Source organism: Pelobates fuscus, chromosome 3, assembly GCF_036172605.1.
Source record: "Pelobates fuscus isolate aPelFus1 chromosome 3, aPelFus1.pri, whole genome shotgun sequence".
NCBI classification, from domain to species: domain Eukaryota; kingdom Metazoa; phylum Chordata; class Amphibia; order Anura; family Pelobatidae; genus Pelobates; species Pelobates fuscus.
In genome coordinates this window covers 160896703-160922100 of record NC_086319.1, presented here as the reverse complement: position 1 = coordinate 160922100, position 25398 = coordinate 160896703, and the positions used below count along the sequence as shown (strand labels likewise).

The window sequence follows — 25398 nt, the reverse complement described above, 5'->3', positions numbered from 1 at the left end:
AACTCGGTATACAATTAAGGCACTGTTAAATACACTTATTTCCCTACTTCACTATTGCAACTCACGTCTCATTGGTGTTCCAAATACCCGGATTGTCCCTCTTCAGTTTGTAATGGAGGCCAACGCCATGCTAATCTTCCTGACTCACTGCTACTTTAACACCTCACCCCTCTGCCACTCATAACAGTGGCTTCCTGTACCCATCATGATGCAATTCAAACACTAACCTGCTAAGCCCTCAATAATGCCACCCCTTACTATATTTCTTCTACACTCATATAAATAAACCCATTCTCGTCCTGTCATCTGCTTGTTTACCTCATCTCCGTTAATATTCTCTACATTAATTACTTGCAAATATGCCCATTCTATTACTGCAAAGCACTATATACATGTTAGTGTAGCGGAGTGCAGTATTAGAATACACGATCTCCGCTGGTATTATAGGTAAACTCACAGTCAGCGCTGAAAAGTAAGGCAATATCCCCAATCCTCCCAATAACCGGACGAAACACCGTCTGGGAGTCAACTAGCAGCTTTATTCAGAACTTCCAGTATTTATGCAAGTCCCCATGCAAGGGGTTTCCTTACTGACCTGGCAGGGGTAACACAGTAAGGGACTACATGGGGGACTTAACATTTGGAGCTTTTCTCTCATCAGGCACTGCTGCACGAGAGGGACACTCCTACTGAAATATACCGTTAATTGGATTATCCCTCCGTGCAGCAGAACCGGCATTTTACATTTAAATTCACAACTTTCCCAATATTCATGCTATTCAGACGAACGGACGTTCGGTAGATAGCTGGGGTCTGAGTGCATCTTTCATGCAAATGCCGCTCAGATCCCAGCTGAAACAACTGAACGCCGCACGAAATACCTTTATTATTTCAATTCGTTTCAAAGTACCGAATACCAATGGGGAAACATAATAGGGGAATACCGTAGCTCCCGAACGGCCTGGAAGTGCAGCGGTGTTCGTGTCGTCGAGCAGCCGTTTTTAGTTCCACGCGCTAGACAACAAAACACCGATGGGGAAACAAAGAATCCAAGACGGCCGACCGCCGCGTGGTCGGTAGCCGAACGACGGCCACCTAGGAATACACTTAATCACCGATTGCAACATTGTTGCAATCGGTTAACGAGCGCCACATGTCTCTTAACCCCTTAAGGACCAAACTTCTGGAATAAAAGGGAATCATGACATGTCACACATGTCATGTGTCCTTAAGGGGTTAATGTGTGGTCTATCAGGGGGGCCCATATTCGTTTCACGAACAGCCCGGATAGTCGCTGTTCGTGAAACGAAGTGACTGAATGCTAGCGGCTTACGGCTGCTAGCATACGAATTACAAGGGACACATAATACACAGCAGAAGACATATATTACACAGCATAAAATACAGACAACCTTTATGGCAAATAAAGTCCAGTGTTCCAGTAGTGGCTAGGTTTGCTACAGTTAGGGGAACATTTTACACAATTGCTTTAAAGGTTAAAGGATACTATTGCTCTTCAGATCTCTGTGTATGATCGATTTGGCGTGCAAATAGCTGTAAAACAAAACAAAATAAAAATTATATCTATATATATATATATATATATATATATATATATATATATATATATATATATATATATATATATAGAGAGAGAGAGAGAGAGAGAGAGAGAGAGAGAGAGAGAGAGTTTTCTTGACAAGATAAATGTGGGGAAAAAAATAAAAAGGGGTTGGGGGAAATTAGTTGATAAAAACAACAAAAAAAAAAATTACTCCAAACAAACAAACAAAAAAAACTTACTCCATGCCCTGTGCTGTCTGACGTGCAATGTCAATAAGTTTAATCATCTCAAATTTGGTCTCTATGATGTGTAGGTGGTGATATAGGCTGGAACCTTCACACCATTGTGTGACTATTGCCAACTGAGGCTTGGTGGAATAGCCCATAAAAAGCAAGATGTTTACATGTCGTGTTTTCCTGTAACAAAAGAAAGGGATTTAAAGATAAATAGAAATATACACCTTCACTATTGCTTGTCAAGGTAATTAAGAAGCGGTAATTGTTGAATTACAGTAGCATAACCTACTACATCCAGACTAGACTTCAGCACAGCTTCACAAACTTTAAGTATATGGAACCAGCAACTAAATTTCCCCATATGCCAGAGAAACAGGTCCTATTCAGAACATTAACTCTCAGTGAAGGGATAGGAGGAAATATTAAGTTATACTCTCCTTGAAATACCCAGTGCAAGAAAGCAGCTTATGTACATCTAGCGATCAACAGGCCAAGCTGTTATTGGCACTCAAGAAAACATGATCAATGCAACAAAATTATAAAAAGGAAAAAATTAGCTTACCAGAGATCGCTCCCATACACATTGAATACACCATATACAAAAGATACAAGGTGTATTCAATGTAAAATATATTGATATAATAAAATCTTTATATTTTGACGAAAATATATTGATTTCTTCACGTGCAATACCCACCTCCAGGCAGTCCTCTGCTCCAAATGATCTTTTCTTTGATTTGCCCTGCTTTGAGACGCATCCCCAAGCAGGGCAAATCTTCTCAGTGACTTTGGCACGCTGGTTTCGTTGCCAACGTTCCTTTACTCCCTAGCTAGCACTAGAAGCGCTCACTAGTGAATTTCCATAGCAACCACAGAGTATGTGGTGCAGTTGCTATGGATGGAGAGTAGAGGGACCTCTTGTAGGAAGTCTTTGCTGCTCTTCCTGGTCAGTCAATGCCTCAGCACGCTAAGACATTGACTGACAGCTGGATGATAAAAAAAAAAAAAATCAGATTTTTCTCCTTATCAATATATTTTCTAGCAAAACTGTAGACACATAATTTCATGGTCAATCTAATGTATCTTCCAGTGTCTGCACTTCCCACGCTCCCCCTGGTCATTCCTTACACTGGCTTCCCGTAAAATTTATGTCTCAATTTTTAATTCTGGTGCTTGGTTACAAATCTCTACAGAATGCTGCTCCTACCCATTTTCACTAATAAACAAGTATGCCTTTAAGCTCTGCATCCATTCTCGGTCCCTACTCGCACCTCTAATGCCTGCATTCTCCAAGACTTTTCTAGGGCTGCACTGTTCCTATAGAAATCACTTCTCTTCTCTGTTAGACGCTCACCATGTCTAAGTTCATTCAAAACCAACTTAGTCAGAAAAGCATATCAATTAAACAGTTAATGGTTTTGAACTCTCAGCAAATTGGTAACCCACCCAGTTTCCTCTCCTGCAATAAACTAACCCATCACTGTAAACTATTCTAGTAATTACTTTTTTTCGTACAATAAACACATCCTGCCCTTACCTATTGTGCCACTTTATCAGACTACCTCTAGAATGTAAACTTGTTTGAGCAGGGTCCTTAAAACCCTCTTTTTTCTGGGTCTTGAACTTGTCTTGTTGCAAATACATGTCTGTTAGTCCAAACAATAGTACAGCGTTAAGGAATTTGTTGGAGGTTTATATATATATATATATATATATATATATATATATATATATATATATATATTTATATTAACAATGAGCATAAGTTGTTTGGGGCGTGACCGGTCCAGAGGTCTTGCCAGACTGGAGATTGGTGATTCATGGCTTGCAACAGTACGCCACACCCTTTAAAGAACACTATTTTACTGGATCACATGTGCACTTTTAGTCTAAATCAACTCAATTTCAACTGTTCAGATGTACAAATCTAAATCTGCAAATATAACTCAAATAACTTCTATTAGAAAGTTGTAAGGTGTTTTTTTTGTCAATCTTTCTTTTATTGAGACATATGAGATGGGATACAAAATAAAGAGAGGGAAAAGCAAGAACATTTTACAGTATAGGGTTAGTACATCGTTAACTTGCAGAAATTACATTTCCTGAATAGTGATGCCTCATTTTTTTGTTGTTTTGTTATGTCGTGTAGCAAAAACATATTCAAGTCCAACAGTGTAGTAATACGTAACGAAAGTCAGGTAGTTCTGCGCTGAATACATCATTCAGTCTAGATAACAGGGTGTGCTATGAGATTTTATGCTATATGAACTGAGGAATAGCGTTATTGTGCTCCTAGTGGGTCAGTGGGAGCAAAGTTAAACGTCAGGCATGCCATGTACTATATAAAAGTTGCGGTGGTAAGCAGTGACAAAGCGATACATCACATGACATTTAAAATAGCACTTAATAGTAGTGTACAGGTTAGTATGGTTACGCACGTTATGGTACCTCATGACTAGTATACAATTATATAACATATATGAGTCAGGTGTGATGGGTAACGCTTGGACGGGCTTGCTTAAGCTCAGTTTAAATGGTAAGAAGCATGCTAGCCCAGGCACTCCCTCATTTGCTTTTATGGGTACCGTTCAGGTACATTTTAATTGTGTGCAGGAATGTATTGTGGTATTAGATTAGCTCTGCCAGAACAAAAATGCTGCCCAAGCTATAAGATGTCATATGGCTAAGATTTGTCTCACAAGGTAAACTTAAAGTAAACAGCACGTCTATGTGGTGCGACATACCATGATAAAACAGTGCAATTATAACGTAGGCTGCGTTAAAGGCAATAATTATAAACATAACGTTTCATCGTTTGCAAGTAGGATATAGAGAAATAAAAAAAGGTGAGAGGAGAGAGTTAGAAATCGCTGCGTGTCCGCAAATCAGTCCTGTTCAGCCCATGCCGGTTCGCGGCAGGTTGTCATCAGGGATTGGAAGGCAAATGGTGTCGGAGTGGCAATTGAGGGGCGAGGACCCCCTCCAGCCCCAGGCCCTTATAGAGGGTGGCATCGTCTGACCACTGACTCGAGGGCTCTGTGAGTTCGAGGCATTCCCATATCGGGTGCAGATGGAGCCGGTTTTCCGTCGCCGCCTGCGGCGGGCATTCCTCCTGCAGGGTGGTCGATGCTGTGGAGGCAGTCTTCTCGCGGCCCTCAGCCTGGGAGGGCTGAGTGCTTGCTTGGTTAGCTTGGGGATAGTCGCTGTGCCCGGAGTGGGGCGCCTCTTCCCTCCAACCCCAGTTTTGTGGTCTGGCTGCCCTTGTGGTGGTATCTTTCTCCGCTCCCCGTGGGCACAGTCTAGCTTGCACTTATCTGGCAGGGAGTGCAGGTTCGCTTGAGTTGCTTGCAGCCTTTTTCCTAGCCTGTGCCAGAATCTGGCAAAAGCAGCATCTATTCGCCGCTGGATGCTGCTGTGATCCTGTCTCGGGTAGGCATTTTGGCTCGCTTGGTGTGCGTGTCGCCGCCATTTTGGGTGCGCCATGTGCTCGGCTGCCCTGGCGTTGCGGTTCGTTGAGTTGTATAGTTGGCTCATTACTGCCACTCCAGTCGCTTGATGTGGACCGAGATGACCCCCATCGGTCCGGGGGGGTGGGTAGGAGGTGACAATCTCGAGGGGTCCATGTCCAGGTCAGTCAGCATGGGGAGCGGCTGTCTCCCCACTGCCCGATCTCCGGTAGGCCTCAGTGCAGATTGTTGGGTTCCCAGGGGGTTACAGGCTTGATTTTGGTATCGGGTGTCCCCTTCATGGTAGCTCTTCTCCAGTGTGCGATTGCGCTGATTTGTTGGGGGATTACCCCCGAAGAGTGCAGAGTGAAGCTGGAGCTGAGGTTCAGCACAACCACTCTGCCTGGATGCTAGGCTCCGCCCCCCAGAAAGTTGTACGGTTTTTATACCCTCTTAAAAGTGCTTCAAATATATTATTATTAAATCACCCATAGGAGAGCATTACTCAATGCTTTCTTATGGATGTCAGAGACTTCTCACTGATTCTCTGAAACTGCTATGTTTTCAGCTGCGGGGTTAAAACTAGAGGGGCCTGGCACCCAGACTAGTTCATTGAGCTGAAGTGGTCTGGGTGCCTATAGTGGTCCTTTAACAACGATACAGCTGTCCACGAGTGGTTATCTGACTTTGCAACTTTTCCTTTGCACCTTGTGTTTCAAAGCTGTTGTATACAGGAAACAAGCTTCAAGGAATCAATGCTTAATGTGGGACAAAAATGGGATTATATGCTGAACTAATTTGCATATGCCCACCCAGAATACCTTGCAGTAGTAACAATAAAGTGTGCAGACCTGTCTTTATACATATACACACACACACACACATATATATATATATATATATATATACATATTATATATACACACACACACATATATATTTGTGCTCGGAATTTATCTAATACATAATGGAATGTATAAGGGGAAGCAAAGCTGGTTGAGGTGTGCCAAAACAAACGTACGAGTAGGCCTGTAAAAAGAGGCCCCACAAAGGTGAGTGTTAATATAGATGGGTGGGGACAAACAGCTTGCAAGACAATGGTAAGTAGGGGGGTAGGGTTTATATAGGTTCATTACTCCTCCCAACACACACATATATGTACACACAAACAGTGTTTCTTGACACTCACCCTTTCATGTGTATAGTTCAATTTAAGAGAAAGACCCGAACGGGTCACAACGTCGGCTATTTTTTAATGCTATACCTATTGGAATAAACTACCCCTTTTTTCATCTACCAGGTCCTTGGACGGACGGACGGAGACACACACACACACGTCAAAAAAATAAAGGGAACACAAAAATAACATCCTAGATCTGAATGAATTAAATATTCTTCTGAAATACTTTGTTCTTTACATAGTTGAATGTAATGAAATGTAGAATGGGAAGCAAAGTTGGTTGAGGTGTGCCGAAACCAACGTACGAGTAGGCCTGTAAAAAGAGGGCAAAAGAGGATTCAAAGAAACCACACTTTATTGCAAGTTAATACAGCATTAGTAACGAAAGCTTGTAAGGTGCTTCACTCTGATTAAGTTATGTAAGTACCTGAGCTGATGCTTCCTGTGACCCCCATTGTTTGTGATGTAGACTTGGGTGTAAGTGTTTGAAGACGCTGTTGTAGTGCCTTTGGAGACGTAACAGCTGAGTGACAGCACAGAAGGTTTTAAGTAAGAAGCTTGGGCTGTGAGTTTAGAGAAAAAGGCAAAACATTTACCATGATTATAACAGTGAGGTTCTTGAATTTAAGCTAGCTCCTGTATGTGTCATGGTGCAATACAGTAAGCCCTGGCGTACGTGAAGGGAAAGTAGTGACCCTGCGTGAAGCGTGCTTACCTGTGCGAGGTGCAATTGTGCGCTGAGTCCCAGATTAGGTCGTGGAAAGGTGGTATCCTAGATGGAAAGTGGTGGGCCGTGCCTGGAAGAAGGTATCAAGTTGGGAGCGTGACAGAGCGTCAGCTGCTTTGTTAATGATGTCGCAGGCTGCGGAGTTGTCGGAGAAACATCCAACTGTCTTGCCGGTCCAAAAGTGACCCCACGTGTGGGCGGCCGCTACGATGGGGTAGATCTCGAATAAAGTAGATGTTTCTCTAAAGGCCGGCAAGTGGTTGCCGTAGATGGCTGCGAACCCTGTGTTTGCTGCTGCGTCTGTGTGAATCGAAGGTGAGTGCTCTGAAAGTGGGGGAATGAGCAAAGAGATCCCATTCCAATCGGCCAGAAAACTACTCCACATGTGTAAATCCGCCCTAGCCGGATCGCCCAACACGATTGGGCGTGAGTTGGGCACACCGTGGAGCAAGTTGAGAAGCCTGGAGACAAAAGATCTACCCCGCGGCATGATGCGCACAGCAAAGTTGAGGGACCCCAATAAGGACTGGAGGCCCCTCCTAGTGCACGCTACACTCCGCAGAAACAGGACAATCTCGTTCTTAATGTGGGACAGCTTGTCTGGTGGTAAACTGGCTTGGAAGGTAGTGGTGTGGAGTACTATGCCCAAGAAAACTAGCTTGGTGGAGGGACCGAGTGTTTTGCTAGGTGACAAGGGGACCCAGAGTGTCGTGAAAAAAAGCTGTGGTGGAGTGTATGCAGTGAGGGGATTGTGAGCCTGGTTCTAACAATAGAAAATCGTCTAGGTACTGAATGACAGAGGGGCACCTGAGTATATTTAGGAGCACCCAGCAGAGGGTTTCTGCAAAGATATCGAATAACCCGGGGCTGCTCCTAGAGCCAAAAGTGAGTTGGGTGGACAAAAAAATACCTGTTTCTCCATTTAACACCGTGTAAGTGCCATAGTGAGGTGTGAATAGGTAGTAGTATGAAGGCGTTTGTTATATCCGTTTTGCTCAACCAAGCCCCACTACCTGCTAATAAGATGGCCTTCATGGCATCATCAATTTTAGCGTATTGCAGTGAGAACTCCGTGGCGGGAATGAGGGAGTGGATACTAGGAGTGGAGGAAGAGTGAGGTGCGGAGAGATCAATAAACGTTTTGTTGGAGTATTTGTGAATGGCTATACCGATGGGATTGGTACGCCAAGATGAGAAAGGTGAAGACAGAAAAGGACCGATCATAAAGTCGGCTGTGATTTCTGTAGACAGAAGGTGGTCCACCGTGAGTGGGTCAGTGGAAGTGGATAAAAAGTTAGGGCATTCAAGTGTACCTGTGGGGATGGCGACAAGGCCCTTGTGAAACCCCTGTGAAAAACCCGTCACCAGATAATCTACCAGGTGCCTAGCTGGATGTGACTGGAGATAGTATTCCAGGATGTCAATGTAAACTTCGGTCAGGCGTTTCTTAGGTGACAGAAGGGTTGGGCAAATGGACTGTGTGTGGGTTCTGAAGCATATGGAGCAGATGTGCAGTGCCCCGCATGTCGTGAGATTACATACCCCTATGTTAAAGTCACTGCACACCCGAGCCTTGCCCAGAAATGTAATGGGACTGTCCGGCGTGTCACACCGACCGGCACCCCGACTAGTGTGTGGGGTAGGGGGGGTGGTGAGCCGTGGAAGTGGCTGTCGTGCTAGTGAGCGTAGTTTTGGAGGTCAGCAGTAGGGCCATGGAGTTAACGTCATTACTCTTAGAAATGCCCTTTCTGATGAGGTCAGGGACAGGGTGAGCCGGGGAAATGTATGAAGTGGGTTTGCCAAGCCCAACAAGGCACCTGGTGTGGCAATAGCGGATTCCAGTGTCGCTAGTCTGTGATTGATCGTATGGAGGTTGGAGAGTATAGCAGTCAGGGTGTCTCTTGTGGAATACGAAGTGTGAGCTGGCAGGATTTGTGAACTACAGCCTGGCCTGGGAACGTTGGCCTGAGTGGTCATGAGCCTATATAGTTCGGCCTTTGAGCTCCGCTGAGATTTTTGGAATGGTCCAGTATCTCAGGGACCTGTGGGTAAAAGGGGTGAGGGATTTTCCCGGAGACCCAGGCCTGATTGGCGCGCTGGCTATGTTGCCCGATGGTAGATTGGCGATTGGCTTTTGTGACATCTGAAAGAGAATAATGATTTGAATGAGTAGGGTGAAGAGGAGGTGAAGGGGAAACCTCCGGAAACTGGTCTGCTAGCGAGTGCAGAGGCGAAACGTTTACCTAGACCAAGTGACAGGTGAGGCCCTGTTAGTGCCAAGTGGCGGAGAGAGGCTCTACCTATGATTTGGCCCTAGGGGATTTTGTGGCCACATGCATGTGGTGGCGGGGTGTAGGCCTCTTGGTGACCGTAAAGAGAGTCAAAACGTGTGGCCGTGACTTGGGAAGCCCTGGCTATAGCCCAAAAGAAGGTCGAGCAAGGTGGCCAGCTATGATTTGGTCGTAAGCCGAACCTCCGTGTGGTGGGGATGTAGACCTCATGGGACCGGGTATTAGACAGCTAAGGCCAGAACCTAAGCCTAGGAGCCAGTTCTCTAAATTACTGGGGCTTGTCTCTCGCAGTGATGTATATGTACGTATGTAAATACTAACCTTGGGTATAAGTCCTGTTTGTTCGGACAAAGCACGGGTAGACGTCCATATGGCTATAAATTAACTTCTGCAGGAAACGGGCTCGATCCAGGATCTAAGGGAAAAGGAGATGCTAGTGGGCCTGAGGCGTGCCAAGTGTAAAATGTAGAACGTATGGGTAGGTGTGTACCAGAGATACTGTAACGTAAGCTGAGGGACCTAAACGTTGGTTCACAATAAGAGAGTGGGGGGGGGGAGGGGTGACCCAGTGATATAAAAAAAGGGGTTAAAAGGCCAACTGTTCCTTTAAGAGGGTTACCCTTGTGTACTGGGAATTAGTTCATAATTAACCCCTTAAGGACCAAACTTCTGGAATAAAAGGGAATCATGACATGTCACACGTCATGTGTCCTTAAGGGGTTAAATGTAACGGTGGGTCGGGAAATGGTGCCACACGGCCTTTGATATATGCAGGGGTAAAAAAATTGAGTACACAAATATAAAAAGGAAATATGCATATACCCCAGTATGAAACTATACATGACTAACATATAGGGAATACCGGCTTATCCCTCCCGCGTTTGGCTAAACAAACAAGAGAGGGATTTAACATAGGATTTTTTTTTTTTTTATTCTTTATTTTTGTTGTGGAGGAAATCTCCACTGGTTTTAGTGGTAACATACAATGAATCAATACAGAAAGATAAAAATGTAACATAGCGTAGGTCAATTATATACATAAGTTACTTATTTAATCGCGCTAGCATCACCGATGAGATAAGGGGAAGAGCCTTAAGCTCCAGTGACTGCATGATATGCTAGCTGCTCATCTGAGCTTGGGATATACAACATGCTATAGTCGCCTGGCAATCTATGAGAACTCACAGTTAACGGGTTGGTACATCATCTCATCAGTTCCCTCGGGTTTAGTGTATATCGTGCGGTGTTTCATGCCAGCGGCTCGTAAGGGTTTGGGATTAGCACGATTGGTATGCCGTGCCAGTTGCTCAAGCGGGCTTGATAGTACAGCGTCCAATAGCACGTGGGGGCCCATGGGTCTCTATTTGGCCCGACATAACCGTAGCTGAAGCGGACCTACGAGGGTCTATGTGGTATGACACACTGGCCACCCATGTGGGGGCAAAACATACTGGCCGCTCGTGGGAGTTTAAGTGTAACTACCCGGTACGTCCCGTTAGTAGTTCATGTGGGGTTAAAGGTACAGCATATTGGTAGAGCACATTAGCGACTCGTATGGTGTCAAGGTAAGTATGTTAGAGGCAATTGGTAGTGACTCTTACAAAGTTGATTTATGCTCATTGGTGGACCACGTGAGCTACCCGCATTGAGTTAAATTAAGCTCATTGGCATCCCCTGTTCGTAGCTGTGGTAGGGCAAGAGTGGGTACAGTAGTGAAGCATGTCAGATACTCTTGTAATGTTAAATGTGGCAATCTGACAGCACAGGTGAGCAACTCATGCGGAGTTGAAAGGACACTTTCTATTGTACATGTTAGCAACTCGAGTGGGGTTGATATGAACACATTGGGGGGGGACATGTTAGTAACATTTGTGGGGTTAAAGTAGGCATGTTGGAGGAAACATGTCAGTTACTCCTATGGAGGTAAAATATATACATTTTGGAGGTGGGATACACCCTTGTTGGACCGCAGTGGCAGTTCATAGGTAGTCCGTGTGGCCACATGGATATCAGTGGGATGGTGAAAGTCCGGAGAGCCCGAAAGGGCCAAAAGTAAAATATAGAATATAAAAACTATTTTGGAGTCGGTCTCGTGTTGAATAACTGGACTTAAGTCCCGTTTGACCCTCTGTTTAGGTCTCCCAATTGTCTTGGTTGTGGGCCCCCCCTCTGGGTTACCTGGTTTATGGAGGGTACTGGTGAGCAGGTCTCCGCTCCGCCACCATTGCGCAAGGGGTTTCTCTTCCCCCTGGCGGAGTGTGTGCGGGTTTGTGGGTCTGGTGTGCTGCTGGCGGCAGCCGTGGCAGTTGGAGAGTCCCCCCCCAAAAATCAGTTGGGTCTTCCCCTGTGGACAGCGACATCACTGTGTCTCCATGCGGTACCACCAAGGTACCCAAGGCGCCCCATCTGTATTTGACTCCATGGTCTCCGAGGATCCTGGTGACCGGCATGAATCTGCGTCTTTCCAGCAGTACTGCGAATGGCAGGTCGTCGAAGATTCGCACTTGGCAGTTTTCCACAGCGATGAGAGGGGTGTTCCGTGAGGCAGTCAGCACTGCTGCTTTCACCGCCGCGCTCCCAGTGACTGCAATAATGTCCCTGGGGGCGTCCACTGGGGCTGTAGCAGCCTTTCGAATACGGAATGCAGAGGCTATCGGTAGTTGTCCGCCTTCTCCCCTCACCTTCATCACGGTGGCCACTTTGTTGGCGAACTCCAACACCGACTCAGGTCCCACTGTCTCCGGCACCCCCCTGATACGTATATATTTTTCTTTCGGTGCCTTTCTTCTATGGCGGTGACGGTGCGGGTGAGTCGTTGGAGCTGCTGGGAGAGGTCTGCGACGGTAGCTCGGGTCTCTGTGAGGTTGGTATCCCTTTCCACCTCTCGGGCCTCCACCGCCCCTAAGCGTGACACGATGCCGCCCATTTCTTCTTGCACTCCGTCCAGGTCCTTCTTCCACACCCCCCGGAGCTCAAGCAGGAGCCTTTTAAATGTTCCCTTTGGTAGAGGGTGACATGTCCGAGTCAGAGTCCTCCCTTTGATATACTCTGTTGGGGGCTTGTGTTGTCGCAGTTCCCTCTTCGTCAGGGGACAACTCCGACTCGCTGGAGCCTCGAGGCCTGTCCGGCGCCATTTTAGGTTGTGCTGGCCTCTGCGGCCAGTCGAAGGACCGCCTGATGTCGGGTAGCGTGGAAGCCTCCGATGTCAGTAGTTTACGGTGTTTGCGCCCCATCTCTCTCTTGGGGGGTTCAGGGTCACTAGGGTTCCAACTGTAGGGTTAGTTTTGCTGGTTTTCGTGGCTTTTTGGGTTGCTTCCAGGGAGATTAGCAGGAGCTCCCTGCAAACACGTCTGCTTAGTTGCACGGCTGGCCACGCCCCCTTTCTTAACATAGGAATTAACTGCAGACTGTACGAGTAAATGAAAACGGGTGCATTAAAGCCGTTCGTAAGCGTGTTCGGGTAAGTATAAGCGATCGGTATATTAATATTTATACAAATGGAAAAAAAAGGTGAGTATGAACTTCTGCGTTCGGCTGTTAGACGCACGATTGCAGAAGTAAACGAACAGCGTAAGGAACGCAATGGGTAAGTAATAATAATAGGGAGGTTATCCCCGCGTTTTAAGGCCAGAACGCGGGAAATAGCCGAACGCCATTTCCCACGTTTGTGCTTACGTGTAGGTGCCGGTCTTGTGACCGGAAGCCTGAAAACGAGTAATGAAGATCGTTTAGAAGCCCGGAGGTCAGTGACGAGAGCTGTAAACGAGGGACTGGGTACTCAAGGCAGGATTTGGCGGCAACCTCGACCAGAAGTGCAGGTAACTAAGGAGACAAACGGCTTGCAAGACAAAAGTAAGTAGGGTTTATATAGGTTCATTACTCCTCCCACAAATTCAGGCCAAATGGCCTTCCAACACACATATATATATACACACACACACACCTCAAAAAAAAAATAAAGGGAACACAAAAATAACACATCCTAGGTTTGAATGAATTAAATATTCTTCTGAAATACCTTGTTCTTTACATAGTTGAATGTGCTGCTGACAAAAATCACACAAAAATAAAAAAATTGAAATCAAAATTTTCAACCCATGGAGGTCTGGATTTGGAGTCACACAAAGTGGAAAAACACACTACAGGCTAATCCAACTTTGATGTAATGTCCTTAAAACAAGTCAAAATGAAGCTCAGCAGTGTGTGTGGCCTCCACGTGCCTGTATGACCTCCCTACAACGCCTGTGCATGCTCCTCACGAGGTGGCGGATGGTCTCCCGAGGGATCTCCTCCCAGACCTGGACTAAAGCATCTGCCAACTTGGTGGATGGAGCGAGACATGATTTCCCAGATGTGCTCAATTGGATTCAGGTCTGGGGAACGGGCGGGCCAGCCCATAGCATCAATGCCTTCGTCTTGCAGGAACTGCTCCAGCCACTTGAGGTCTAGCATTGTCTTGCATTAGGAGGAACCCATGTCCAACCGCACCAGCATATTTTCTCACAAGGGGTCTGAGGATCTCATCTCGGTACCTAATGGCAGTCAGGCTAACTCTGGCGAGCAGATGGAGGGCTGTGCGGTCCCCCAAAGAAATGCCACCCCACACCATTACTGACCCACTGCCAAACCGGTCACGCTGGAGGATGTTGCAGGCAGCAGAAAGTTTTCCACGGCGTCTCCAGACTGTCACGTCTGTCACACGTGCTCCGTGTGAACCTGCTTTGATCAACCAGAAATCCCACAAACCTCATCATAATACCCTGCCCTTTACCCTCACTTACCAAAATTCATTGTGCACTCTGGAATGCCCGCTCCATCTGCAGTAATTTAAAAATCAACAACCATACATTACTTTTTCATCTCAAACTCACTCACACTGCTTGCACTTACAGAGACCTGGCTGTCCCCCTCTGATAGCGATACACCTGCCTCTTTATGTTTTGGTGGGCTACAATTCTATCACACTCCCAGACTCAACTGTAAAGGAGGCAGCGTAGGCATCCTTCTCTTCCCTCAATGTACCTTTCAACTAATCATAACTCCCCCTGCCCTATCCTTTTCTATCCTTTTAAACTCACTCCTTTAAGAATTGCTATCATCTACCGCACCCCCGGACTATTCATTGAGCACTTTTCTTCCTGGCTTCCCCACTTCCTCTCATCTAGCACTCCTTCCCTTATACTTGGGGATTTCAATATCCCAATCAATAACCCCAATTGCACTGATGCCTCTCGTCTGCTCTCTGTAACCTCATCCTTTGGCCTTACGCAATGGTCCAATTTAGCAACGCATACAGCAGGAAACACTCTAGATCTTGCCTTCACCAACCTCTGTACTGCCTCTAATCTCACCAATATTCCTTTTCCTCTATCTGACCACCATCTGCTGACTTTTGACATTGGCATACCTAAGACCCAATTGACACCACCGACTGAAGATCACCCTCACAGAAACCTCCAATGTCTTGACCTAGAGCATTTCTCCACTAATCTCCAAACTCTCCTTTTACCTATCTCAAACCTCACCTGTCCTAGTTCTGCAACCTCTTTCTACATTTCCACCCTCTCCTCTCAACTAGACATCATGGCACCTTGTACATTTAAACGCTGCAGGCCCCCCCAACAACAACCCTGGCACACCAAGCTCACTTGATACCTCCAAAAATGCTCCAGAACTGCTGAACGCTGTTGGAGAAAGTCTCACTGTGCATCTGACTTTCTCCACTATAAATTCATGCTGAGCTCATACAGCTTGGCTCTTTCCTCTGCAAAAGTTAATTACTTCAATACCCTCATAACCACACTCTCCCGCGAACCCAAACGACTATTTCACACATTTAACCCTCTTCTTCGCCCTGCTCTTCCTCCTCCACCTACTAACTTGACCGCCTCAGACTTTGCAACTCACTTCACTGACAAGATCTCTACAATCAGAGAAGATATCTTTCATCTTTCTTCTTCCTCTTACAATACTTCCCTTAACTTCACTTCCTCTGCTGTTCTATGTTCATTCGCACCCACTACATCGGAAGAGGTTTTTGCTCTGCTCCAGTCCTCCCGCCCCACCACCTGCTCCCTAGATCCAATTCCCTCGCATCTCATCTGTACTCTGTCTTCTTCTCTTTCTCCACCTCTCACTAAAATTCGCAATCTCTCTCTCTCCTCTGGTATATTTCCATTGCCCTTCAAACATGCAACTGTAACCCCAATTCTAAAGAAGCCCAATCTTGACCCTAACTCCCCATCCTACTATCGTCCTATCTCGCTATTGCCTTTTGCATCCAAGATCCTTGAAAGAATTGTGTATGCGAGATTGACAGACTTCCTCAAGTCCAACTCTCTGCTAGACCCGCTTCAGTCTGGTTTCCACGCTAAGCACTCTGTTGAAACGGCACTGATCAAAGTATCCAATGATCTACTCGCTGCAAAATCTCGTGGTCACTACTCTATCCTAATTCTCCTTGACCTGTCTGCGGCTTTTGACACTGTTGATCATCCACAGCTTCTTCTCATCCTCCGCAATATCGGTCTACAAGATATTGCTCTCTCCTGGTGCTCCTCCTACCTCTCCCAGCGCTCTTTCAGTGTTTCTTTCTCTGGCTCTTCTTCTCCCCAACTCCTCTCTGTTGGTGTCCCCCAAGGTTCAGTCCTTGGTCCCCTACTGTTCTCCATCTATACTGCCTCCCTTGGTAAACTCATTAACTCCTTTGGCTTCCATTATCATTTCTATGCGGATGACACGCAAATCTACCTGCCCTCTCCTGATCTCTCCCCGTCTCTCTTGACTAGTGTCTCTGACTGCCTCTCTGCTGTTTCTAACTGGATGGCTGCCCACTTCCTTAAACTAAACTTGACCAAAACTGAAATTCTGGTCTATCCTTCCTCAAGTGTTGTTACTCCTGTGTCTGTCTCCCTCCAAGTCAATGGTGCTACCATCAGCTCCACCACGCAGGCTCGCTGACTAGGTGTTCTCTTTGACTCCGACCTCTCCTTCAAGCCTCATGTTCAATCTATCGCCAAATCCTGTCATTTCCATCTCAAAAACATTGCGCGCATTCGCCCCTACTTAACACCAGATGCGACTAAGGTGTTGGTCCATTCCACGGTCCTTTCTCGCCTTGACTACTGTAATCCGCTTCTCAGTGGCCTTACGTGCTCCCAACTTGCGCCGTTACAGTCCATAATGAATGCGGCGGCGAGGCTCATCTTCCTGTCCGCCCGCACCTCCCATGCCGCACCCTTCTGTCAGTCCCTACATTGGCTTCCTATAAAATATAGAGCTCAATTTATAATTCTGGTTCTTGCTTTCAAATCTCTACATAATGCTGCTCCCACCTATCTATCCTCCCTTATACACAAGTATGTCCCGTCTAGGCCCTTACGATCTTCTGAAGACTTACGTCTATCTTCTGTCCGTACTCCCACCTCTGATGCTCGCCTTCAAGATTTCTCGAGGGCTGCACCGTTACTGTGGAAATCTCTTCCCTCCTCCGTTAGATGCTCACCCAGTCTCCACTCCTTCAAAAAATCGTTAAAAACCCACTTCTTCATAAAAGCGTATCAATGAAACTGTTAATAGCTCCCAACTGATTCCTCTTCTGCAACCGTCACTAGTCTAATACTATCCTTACCTTTTTGTGTCATTTTACCCCACTCCCTCTAGCATGTAAGCTCATTGAGCAGGGCCCTAAACCCATCTGTTCCTGTGTGTCCAACTTGTCTGGTTACAACTACATGTCTGTTCTTCCACCCATTGTAAAGCGCTGTGGAATATGACGGCGCTCTATAAATATAATAATAATCTGTGAAGGGCACAGGTCACCAGTGGCGAATTTGCCAATCTTGATGTTCTCTGGCAAATGCCAAACGTCCTGCAAGGTGTTGGGCTGTAAGCACAACCCCCCCCCCCCCCCCCCTGTGGACATTGGGCCCTCATACCACCCTCATGGAGTCTGTTTATGACCGTTTGAGCAGACACATGCACATTTGTGGCCTGCTGGAGGTCATTTTGCAGGGCTCTGGCAGTGCTCCTCCTGTTCCTCCTTGCACAAAGGCAAAGGTAGCAGTCCTGCTGCTGGGTTGGTGCCCTCCTACGGCCTCCTCCATGTCTCCTGAGCCACTTGTGTGGGTTGTAGACTCAGTCTCATGCTACCACTGGAGTGAAAGCACCGCCAGTATTCAAAGCTGACCAAAACATCAGCCAGGAAGCATAGGAACTGAGAAGTGGTCTGTGGTCACCACCTGCAGAACCACTCCTTTATTGGGGGTGTCTTACCAACTGCCTATAATTTCCACCTGTTGTCTATCCCAAATGCACAACAGCATGTGAAATTGATTGTCACTCAGTGTTGCTTCCTAAGTGGACAGTTTGATTTCACAGTGTGACTGACTTGGAGTTACATTGTGTTGTTTAAGTGTTCCTTTTATTTTATGAGCAGTGTACGTACACACACACACACACACACACACACTGCTTGGCCAAAGAAAAGTCGCCACTCAAAAAAAAGTCACACACTTTAATATTTTGTTGGACCGCCTTTAGCTTTGATTACGGCACACATTCAGTGTGGCATTGTTTCGATAAGCTTCTGCAATGTCACAAGATTTATTTCTGTCCAGTGTTGCATTAATTTTTCACCAAGATCTTATATTGATGATGGGTGAGTTGGACCATTGCGCAAAGCCTTCTCCAGCACACCCCAAATATTCTCAATGGGGTTAAAGTCTGGACTCTGTAGTGGCCAATCCATGTGTGAAAATTATGTCTCATGCTCCCTGAACCACTCTTTCACAATTTGAGCCCGATGAATCCTGGCATTGTCATCTTGGAATTTGCCCATGCCACCAGGGGAAAAAAATCTATTGATGGAATACCCTGGTCATTCAGTATATTCAGGTAGTCACCTGACCACATTCTTTGGGCACATAATGTTGCTGAACCAAGATCTGACCAACTGCAGCAACCCCAGATCATAGCACTGCCACCACACGCTTGTACAGTAGGCACTAGGCATGATTGGTGCATCATTTCATTTCATCTGCCTTTCTTCTTACCCTGATGCGCCCATCACTCTGGATTCTGGACTCCGACCACATGACCTTCTTCCATTGCTCCAGAGTCCAATCCTTATGCTCCCTAACAAATTGAAGTTCCACCTAATTTTAGTGGTTTCTGCAATCTCCTTAGATGTATTCTCTGCTTGATGCATGCCAATGATTTGACCCTTCTCAAACAGACAACCATGTCGAAAGACATCCCGTGGTCGTGGAAAATATGTTAAAGAAATGAGAAGCTACTCATTGCATCAGTTGGGGTAAATAACTTGTTGCCAGCTGAAAGATAATCGCCCATGCAGTAACTATCCAATAGGAAACAAACACAGACACACCTTAAAAAAAAAAAAGGATACTGAAGGCAATTTAAAATGATTCATGTAACAGAAGCAGGATCCACTCAGAGGTAAATGTGAGAAAGTTTGTTAAGAGCAGCACCTGCTGTTTTTCATCTGAAGTAACAGCAGGGAAGTACAGTCTGCATTGTTTTCTTTAGAATGCAGTACAAACCTGATAACCTACAAATGTCTGTATGATGAAAACGGCTTCTGGCAAGTACTAAAGAGCACACTGTGTTAGTGAAATTAACAGCAAAACTGGTGAACTGACATATGAGCTGATATTTGCTTCCAGGGCTCTTCAGTAACATGCATGCACGACCCAGGTAAGTTGTCAAACCAACTTAAATCTGTTTAAAAACCTTATTGAGAAATGGCACCAGAATACTCCTGACGTCATAACCACTACAGTGTGTTTTAGTTGGTACAGTTTTTGTGTTTCTTTGAAGTTTCTTTGAGTGCAGGAGCATTGTAAAAAAATATGGATTTGAATGGAACATTTAAATGTGATTTTATATATATATATATATATATATATATATATTTTTTTTTTTTTCCCCTCTGGTAATATGTTCATAATTTGGACTGAACAAAAGATCACCCAATTAAAAAAAAAATACTTAAACTAAAAACATTTTACATATGGCTGAGGAACAGGGCCGGACTTGCCCTTCGAGATACCAGGAAGTTTCCCACACGGCGCAATTACAGGTTGACCGGCAAGAGGGAATGCACTCCCCTCTTGCTGGTCACAGAATGTAGCGTGGCCGGGCAGGCACACCGCAGGTAGAGGAGCTCCTGTTCCCCTACCCGGTCTGACAGGAAGTGCTCACAAAGAGCACATGACTACTTCCTGTCAGATTGGGTAGTTAGCAGAAGCTCCTCCACCACGGTCTGCCTGCTCGGCCACGCTACATCATGGTACAGGGAGAGCTGGGGGGACCAATGGGATGCACGGGGGGGAAGCGAAGGACTAACGGGACACGTGAAGGGCTGGGAGGGGCCTATAGGGACACGTGAAGGGCTGGGAGGGGCCTATAGGGACACGTGAAGGGCTGGGAGGGGCCTATAGGGACACGTGAAGGGCTGGGAGGGGCCTATAGGGACACGTGAAGGGCTGGGAGGGGCCTATAGGGACACGTGAAGGGCTGGGAGGGGCCTATAGGGACACGTGAAGGGCTGGGAGGGGCCTATAGGGACACGTGAAGGGCTGGGAGGGGCCTATAGGGACACGTGAAGGGCTGGGAGGGGCCTATAGGGACACGTGAAGGGCTGGGAGGGGCCTATAGGGACATGTGAAGGGCTGGGAGGGGCCTATAGGGACACGTGAAGGGCTGGGAGGGGCCTATAGGGACACGTGAAGGGCTGGGAGGTATAGGGACCTATGAAGGGACTGAGGGAGATAAGGCACATGGAGGTCTTGGGGGTAATGAGGGGGGGGGGAATGGATTGAGACACATGGAGGACTGGGGGGATGGATTGAGAAACATGGAGGAGTGGGGGGCTAATGAGACATGTAAGGCTGGACGGGAATGGAATGAGACACAGAGAGCTGGTAGAGAGGCTGTAGGTCTAAGAAGACATATGGAGGTTTAATCCTAACCATAGTTTCACTTTAACAAAAAATCAATGATCTCTATAAATATATTTATATTATGGTAAAAAAGTGAAAGTGAAAGAGCTAACAAAAACTTTACCTCAGCACACCAACTTCATTCTTAAAGGCTTGTAGTTGCTGTGGCGTTGGGGCCGTTACATTCAACATTTTGACAGCCACATCCCCTGAAAAAATACATACAAGAGTTTTGGTTAGTCAAACAGAACTTGCATCTTATATCAGACAGACAAAAACAGCCGAATCTACATACTCTAGTTGCAAAGAACATTCATAATCAAAGTAACAAAGTGCGCAAACGCCAAAAAAAAAAAAAACTGATTTAATAAAAAAAAAAAAAAAATGGTGTAGCACTTCCTCAAAAGGGGTTTTATTTATTTGTCACAGGTTTGGCTGGGACCATATCCACAACGGCACTTTTTTTTTTTTTTTCAAACTAAAGAATTATAGATATTTATACAAGTCATTGATTAAATTGCCCAGTCTATATGAAAGCCTCTAAAGGGTTCTTCATAAGATCAGAAAAAGGGCTCTAGAACATAACACCAGAGACTACAAAGAGCATAGCTTCTTGGTTTGGTAGTCAACCTCCCAAATAACATTCTTATTAGCCTGATAGAGATATAGATAGATATATATAGATATAGATATAGATAGAGCGATATACACACACACACGTTGAATACCAAACTGAGAAGCAAAGAGTATGATATATATTATAACTATTGATCTATATTTCTATCCACTATATTTCTATCATACACGCTTTGCTTCTCGGTTTGGTATTCAACCTCCCAAATAACACTTATTGGCCTGATATAGGGATGTCTCGCTCGATCCCTCCACCAAACACACGCAAGTGTGTATGTATAAGTATGTATGTCAGCGCCTTGCAAAAGTATTCACCCCCTTGACTTTTTACCTATTTTGTTACATTACAGCCTTAAGTTCAATGTTTTATTAATCTGAATTTCATGGGATGGATCAGAACACAATAGTCTAAGTTGGTGAAGTGAAATGAGAAAAATATATACATAAAACTATTTTTTATAAATAGAAAACAGAAAATTGGCATGTGCGTATGTATTCACCCCCTTTGTTATGAAGCCCATTAACCCCTTAAGACCGCAGGGCGTTCTATGCCGTCCTTATTTAGATGTCTCTAAAAGCCGCAGGGTGGCATAGAACGCCCTGCGATCTTATGTACTTACCCGGTCGCCGGCGATCGCGGTATGGAGACTCACCTGGGAGCCCAGGGAGTCCCCCTCCGTCGTCTTCGGCCCCCCTGGGCCATGTGATCGCGAAGTCCTTGCGAGGACCTCATGATCACATGGACGGCATAGACGTCCAAGGCTTTGCCAGCAGGGGGAGTGCCTGTAATGAGTGCAGTGCGTGTATGAATGCAGTGCAGTGTGTGTATATGAGTGCAGTGTGTATATGAGTGCAGTGTGTGTATAATGAATGCAGTGCAGTGTGTGTATGAGTGCAGTGTGTATGCAGTGTGTATATAATGAATGCAGTGCGTATATAATGAATGCAGTGTGTATGTATGAATGCATGGAGTGCAGTGTGTGTGTGTATGAGTGCAGTGTGTGTGTATGAGTGCAGTGTGTGTATATGAGTGCAGTGTGTGTATATGAGTGCAGTGTGTGTATGAGTGCAGTGCAGTGTGTGTATGAGTGCAGTGTGTGTATGTATGAATGCAGTGTGTATGCAGTGTGTGTATGAATGCAGTGTGTGTATATAATGAATGCAGTGCAGTGTGTGTATGAATGCAGTGTGTGTGTGCAGAGCATTGGTGGGGGTGGGCATTTTATGAATTATTATTATTTAATTATTATTGTAATATATATTTTTTTAATGTTATTATTTTTTTTTACGTCCCCCCTCCCTGCTTGTTAGCTGGCCAGTGTGTGTATGAATGCAGTGTGTGAGTGCAGTGTGTGTGTGCAGAGCATTGGTGGGGGTGGGCATTTTATGAATTATTATTATTTAATTATTATTGTAATATATATTTTTTTTATGTTATTTTTTTTTATTTTTTTTTTCGTCCCCCCTCCCTGCTTGTTAGCTGGCCAGGGAGGGGGGCTCTCACTCCCTGGTGGTCCAGTGGATGGGCTGTCAGGAAGCTGTAACTTACCTTCACCGCAGCTCCTGTCAGCTCCCTTCTCTCTCCTCCGTCCGTGCAGCTCCCAGGTCAGCTTCCTCTGCAACTCTCGCGGCCGCGCGGAGCGTTGCCACGGTAATCCGTGGCAACGCTCTGACCCCGCGGCTCTCGCGAGAGTTGCAGAGGAAGCTGACCTGGGAGCTGCACGGACGGAGGAGAGAGAAGGGAACTGACAGGAGCTGCGGTGAAGGTAAGTTACAGCTTCCTGACAGCCCCCGGTCCTTGTCTGTATTATTGCAATGAAAATTGCCATAATACAGACAACTGACTCGAGTATAAGACGAGTGAGTGTTTTTCAGCACAAAAAATGTGCTGAAAAACTCGTCTTATACTCGAGTATATACGGTATATCATATCATATATATACTTGATCATATATATATTATATATGATCTAAATATATAAATTATATACACACACACACAAATATACACTGTCTGATGTTGATTATATTGATATTGATTAAATGTATATATATATATATATATATATAATATATATTCATTATATATATTTATATATAAGAAAAAATAAATATGTAAATATGTTAAATAAAATAAAAATATATATACACATGTGCAATTTCGTTCAAAATACATGTAGAACGAAATTATATATATATATATATATATATATATATATATATATATATATATATATATATATATATATATGGGATATGTTCAGTCTTTTTTAGTAGCCACTTTGTCACAAACAGTGGCCAAAATTGGCATTCAAATTTTTTTTTTCCAATATTAACACTAACTGTGGCCAGTGTTTGTGACAAAGTGGCCACTAAAAAAGACTGGACTTACCCCATTTGCAATACCTTGGGTTGTGTACTTTTGCAAATGGTATGCCATCATGGGGGTAATTCTCATTCCTGGGCTACCACGCGGTCTCAAAGGCAACATTACTAATCTGGCAAATTTTAATGTGAAAAAAATGAAAAATGGAATTTGCTATATTTGACCCTGTAACTTTTTAAAACCCTGTAAAATCTGTTAATGGGGGGGGGGGGGGGGGGGTACTGTTGTACTCGTGAGACTTTGCTGAATACACATGTGCATTTTATTGCAGTAAAAGCCAACAGTATGACATTTACAGCTAAAATTTCAGGCGGAACTACAATTTTTTTAAAAATAAATCTTAATTTTTTGATCCCAATTTACCTACTATTGTAACCAGCAATTCCTTTACTATGGGACAACTACTCATGTAATAGGTTTAGTGCTTGCTACATACTCTAGGGAAGGACATCCTGGCTATTGGGTATCCCTCCCAGAATAACATTTATGCAGACAGTTTGGGTCTATAGGGCTATTTTTGTTATCTGCAGACACTATCACTACAAGTTAATCTGTGGAGCTAGCGTTTGAGGTGGATGTCTGGTCCTAGTGCCTGACATCACTTTCTCACAGCTTATCCCAAACTACATTTACCCTGTTGCCTCCCGTATGCACAGCCTCAGAGACCAGTTCCCACTCCTGTACCCCGTATATTTTATATAGTCTCTTGACATTCACTGTGTTTTTATTATTATTTTTTCTAATAAAGATTTATTATTTTTTCTACTTACCTGGGGAGTCTAGTACACCCATTGTGGGCACACCCTCAGCCGAGTGTGATTTTGTAGTTGGGCCTTCGCTCTCCTCTCCAAACACCTCACGCTTTGGAATTTCTCTATTAAATCTTAATTTCTCTGTTTTTTTTATTTTATTCATAATAATTTAGGTTTAATATATGAATAGTTCATGAGAAATTAAAGCCCTGTTTCTCCTGAACAAAACAATATATAATAAGTTTGGGTGCACTTAATATGAAAGATGTGAATTACGGTTGAACAAACATTCCAGTTTTTGTTTTGATCAGAACGTGTACTATTGACTCCGTCCTGAAGGGGTTAACAGATATATATAGCACAAATTCAAGCTTGTGTTTACGTTTTGTTTTTATCTGAACTTGTACAACTTCCTCAGTCCTTAAGGGGTTAAAGGTGTTTGCTTGATTGTTTACTACAAAAAATAAATCACATGATCATGTCACTATAACATTCACCGATAGGCACTACACCATTCCATACTGCATCCATAACTTCAACAGGAAAGCAGTTTTCACTGGCAATCGCTAAATTTCTTAAAACAATTGATTATTAAGGGGAGTCATTGACAACCAGGGAGGGGGGTATAAAAATCATGCTGTACCATGCCACTTTCCCTTATACACAGTCCCAAATGATCCTGATCCTATTCTTTGCCCAACTGTGATTTGCCCATCTGCAATTTCCCAATCGTCACTGGAATCTCGACGTCCGAGTGTCTTCTGCAAAATATCAATAGGAGGGATTTAGGGTTTGTGTAACGTTCTTAGAGGACAAAGTACAAACAAATGTGCAAGATTTCATGCTCCACTCACCATACGATTCCGGTCTTCAGTGGAGGAAGAGGAGGATTTACGCTCTCTCTGTTGCCCGGGGGATTTCTGTAGTGATTTGACATTTGTAAGGGATCCAGGAAGAGAGGCTGGGGGTGTTGCAGAGAGGCCAGGAGTTGCAACTGGAAAAAAGTGAAAGAGAAAAGTAACTGAAGTGCTAACACAAACCAAAAAAAACAACAAAAAAACACATGAAGACAAAGGTAAATACTAAATGTAATTTGACCTCCATATCTATCTACATATATTGAAGCAGTACCCAAAAAAATAACTAAATAAAAAGCACAGAATATATTTTGAGAAGTTAACACTACTGACTATTATGGGATAGACTGCTAGTATTCCCCC

The 25398-nt window shown here is 44.7% G+C and overlaps 1 protein-coding gene across 5 annotated transcripts in view; it reads right to left on the bottom strand.

Annotated features, from left to right (window-relative positions):
• Nucleotides 1-25398, bottom strand: part of BRAF (B-Raf proto-oncogene, serine/threonine kinase) — a 231973-nt gene that overhangs the window by 116517 nt on the left and 90058 nt on the right. For all 5 annotated transcript variants that reach the window (XM_063447589.1, XM_063447592.1, XM_063447591.1 and 2 more), the window contains 5 exons: nt 25033-25172; nt 24822-24939; nt 20533-20617; nt 1804-1980; nt 1508-1554 (listed from right to left, as the gene is read on the bottom strand). In XM_063447589.1, the coding sequence (XP_063303659.1) occupies nt 1508-1554; nt 1804-1980; nt 20533-20617; nt 24822-24939; nt 25033-25172 (567 nt within the window). The remainder of the gene's footprint in view (nt 1-1507; nt 1555-1803; nt 1981-20532; nt 20618-24821; nt 24940-25032; nt 25173-25398) is intronic.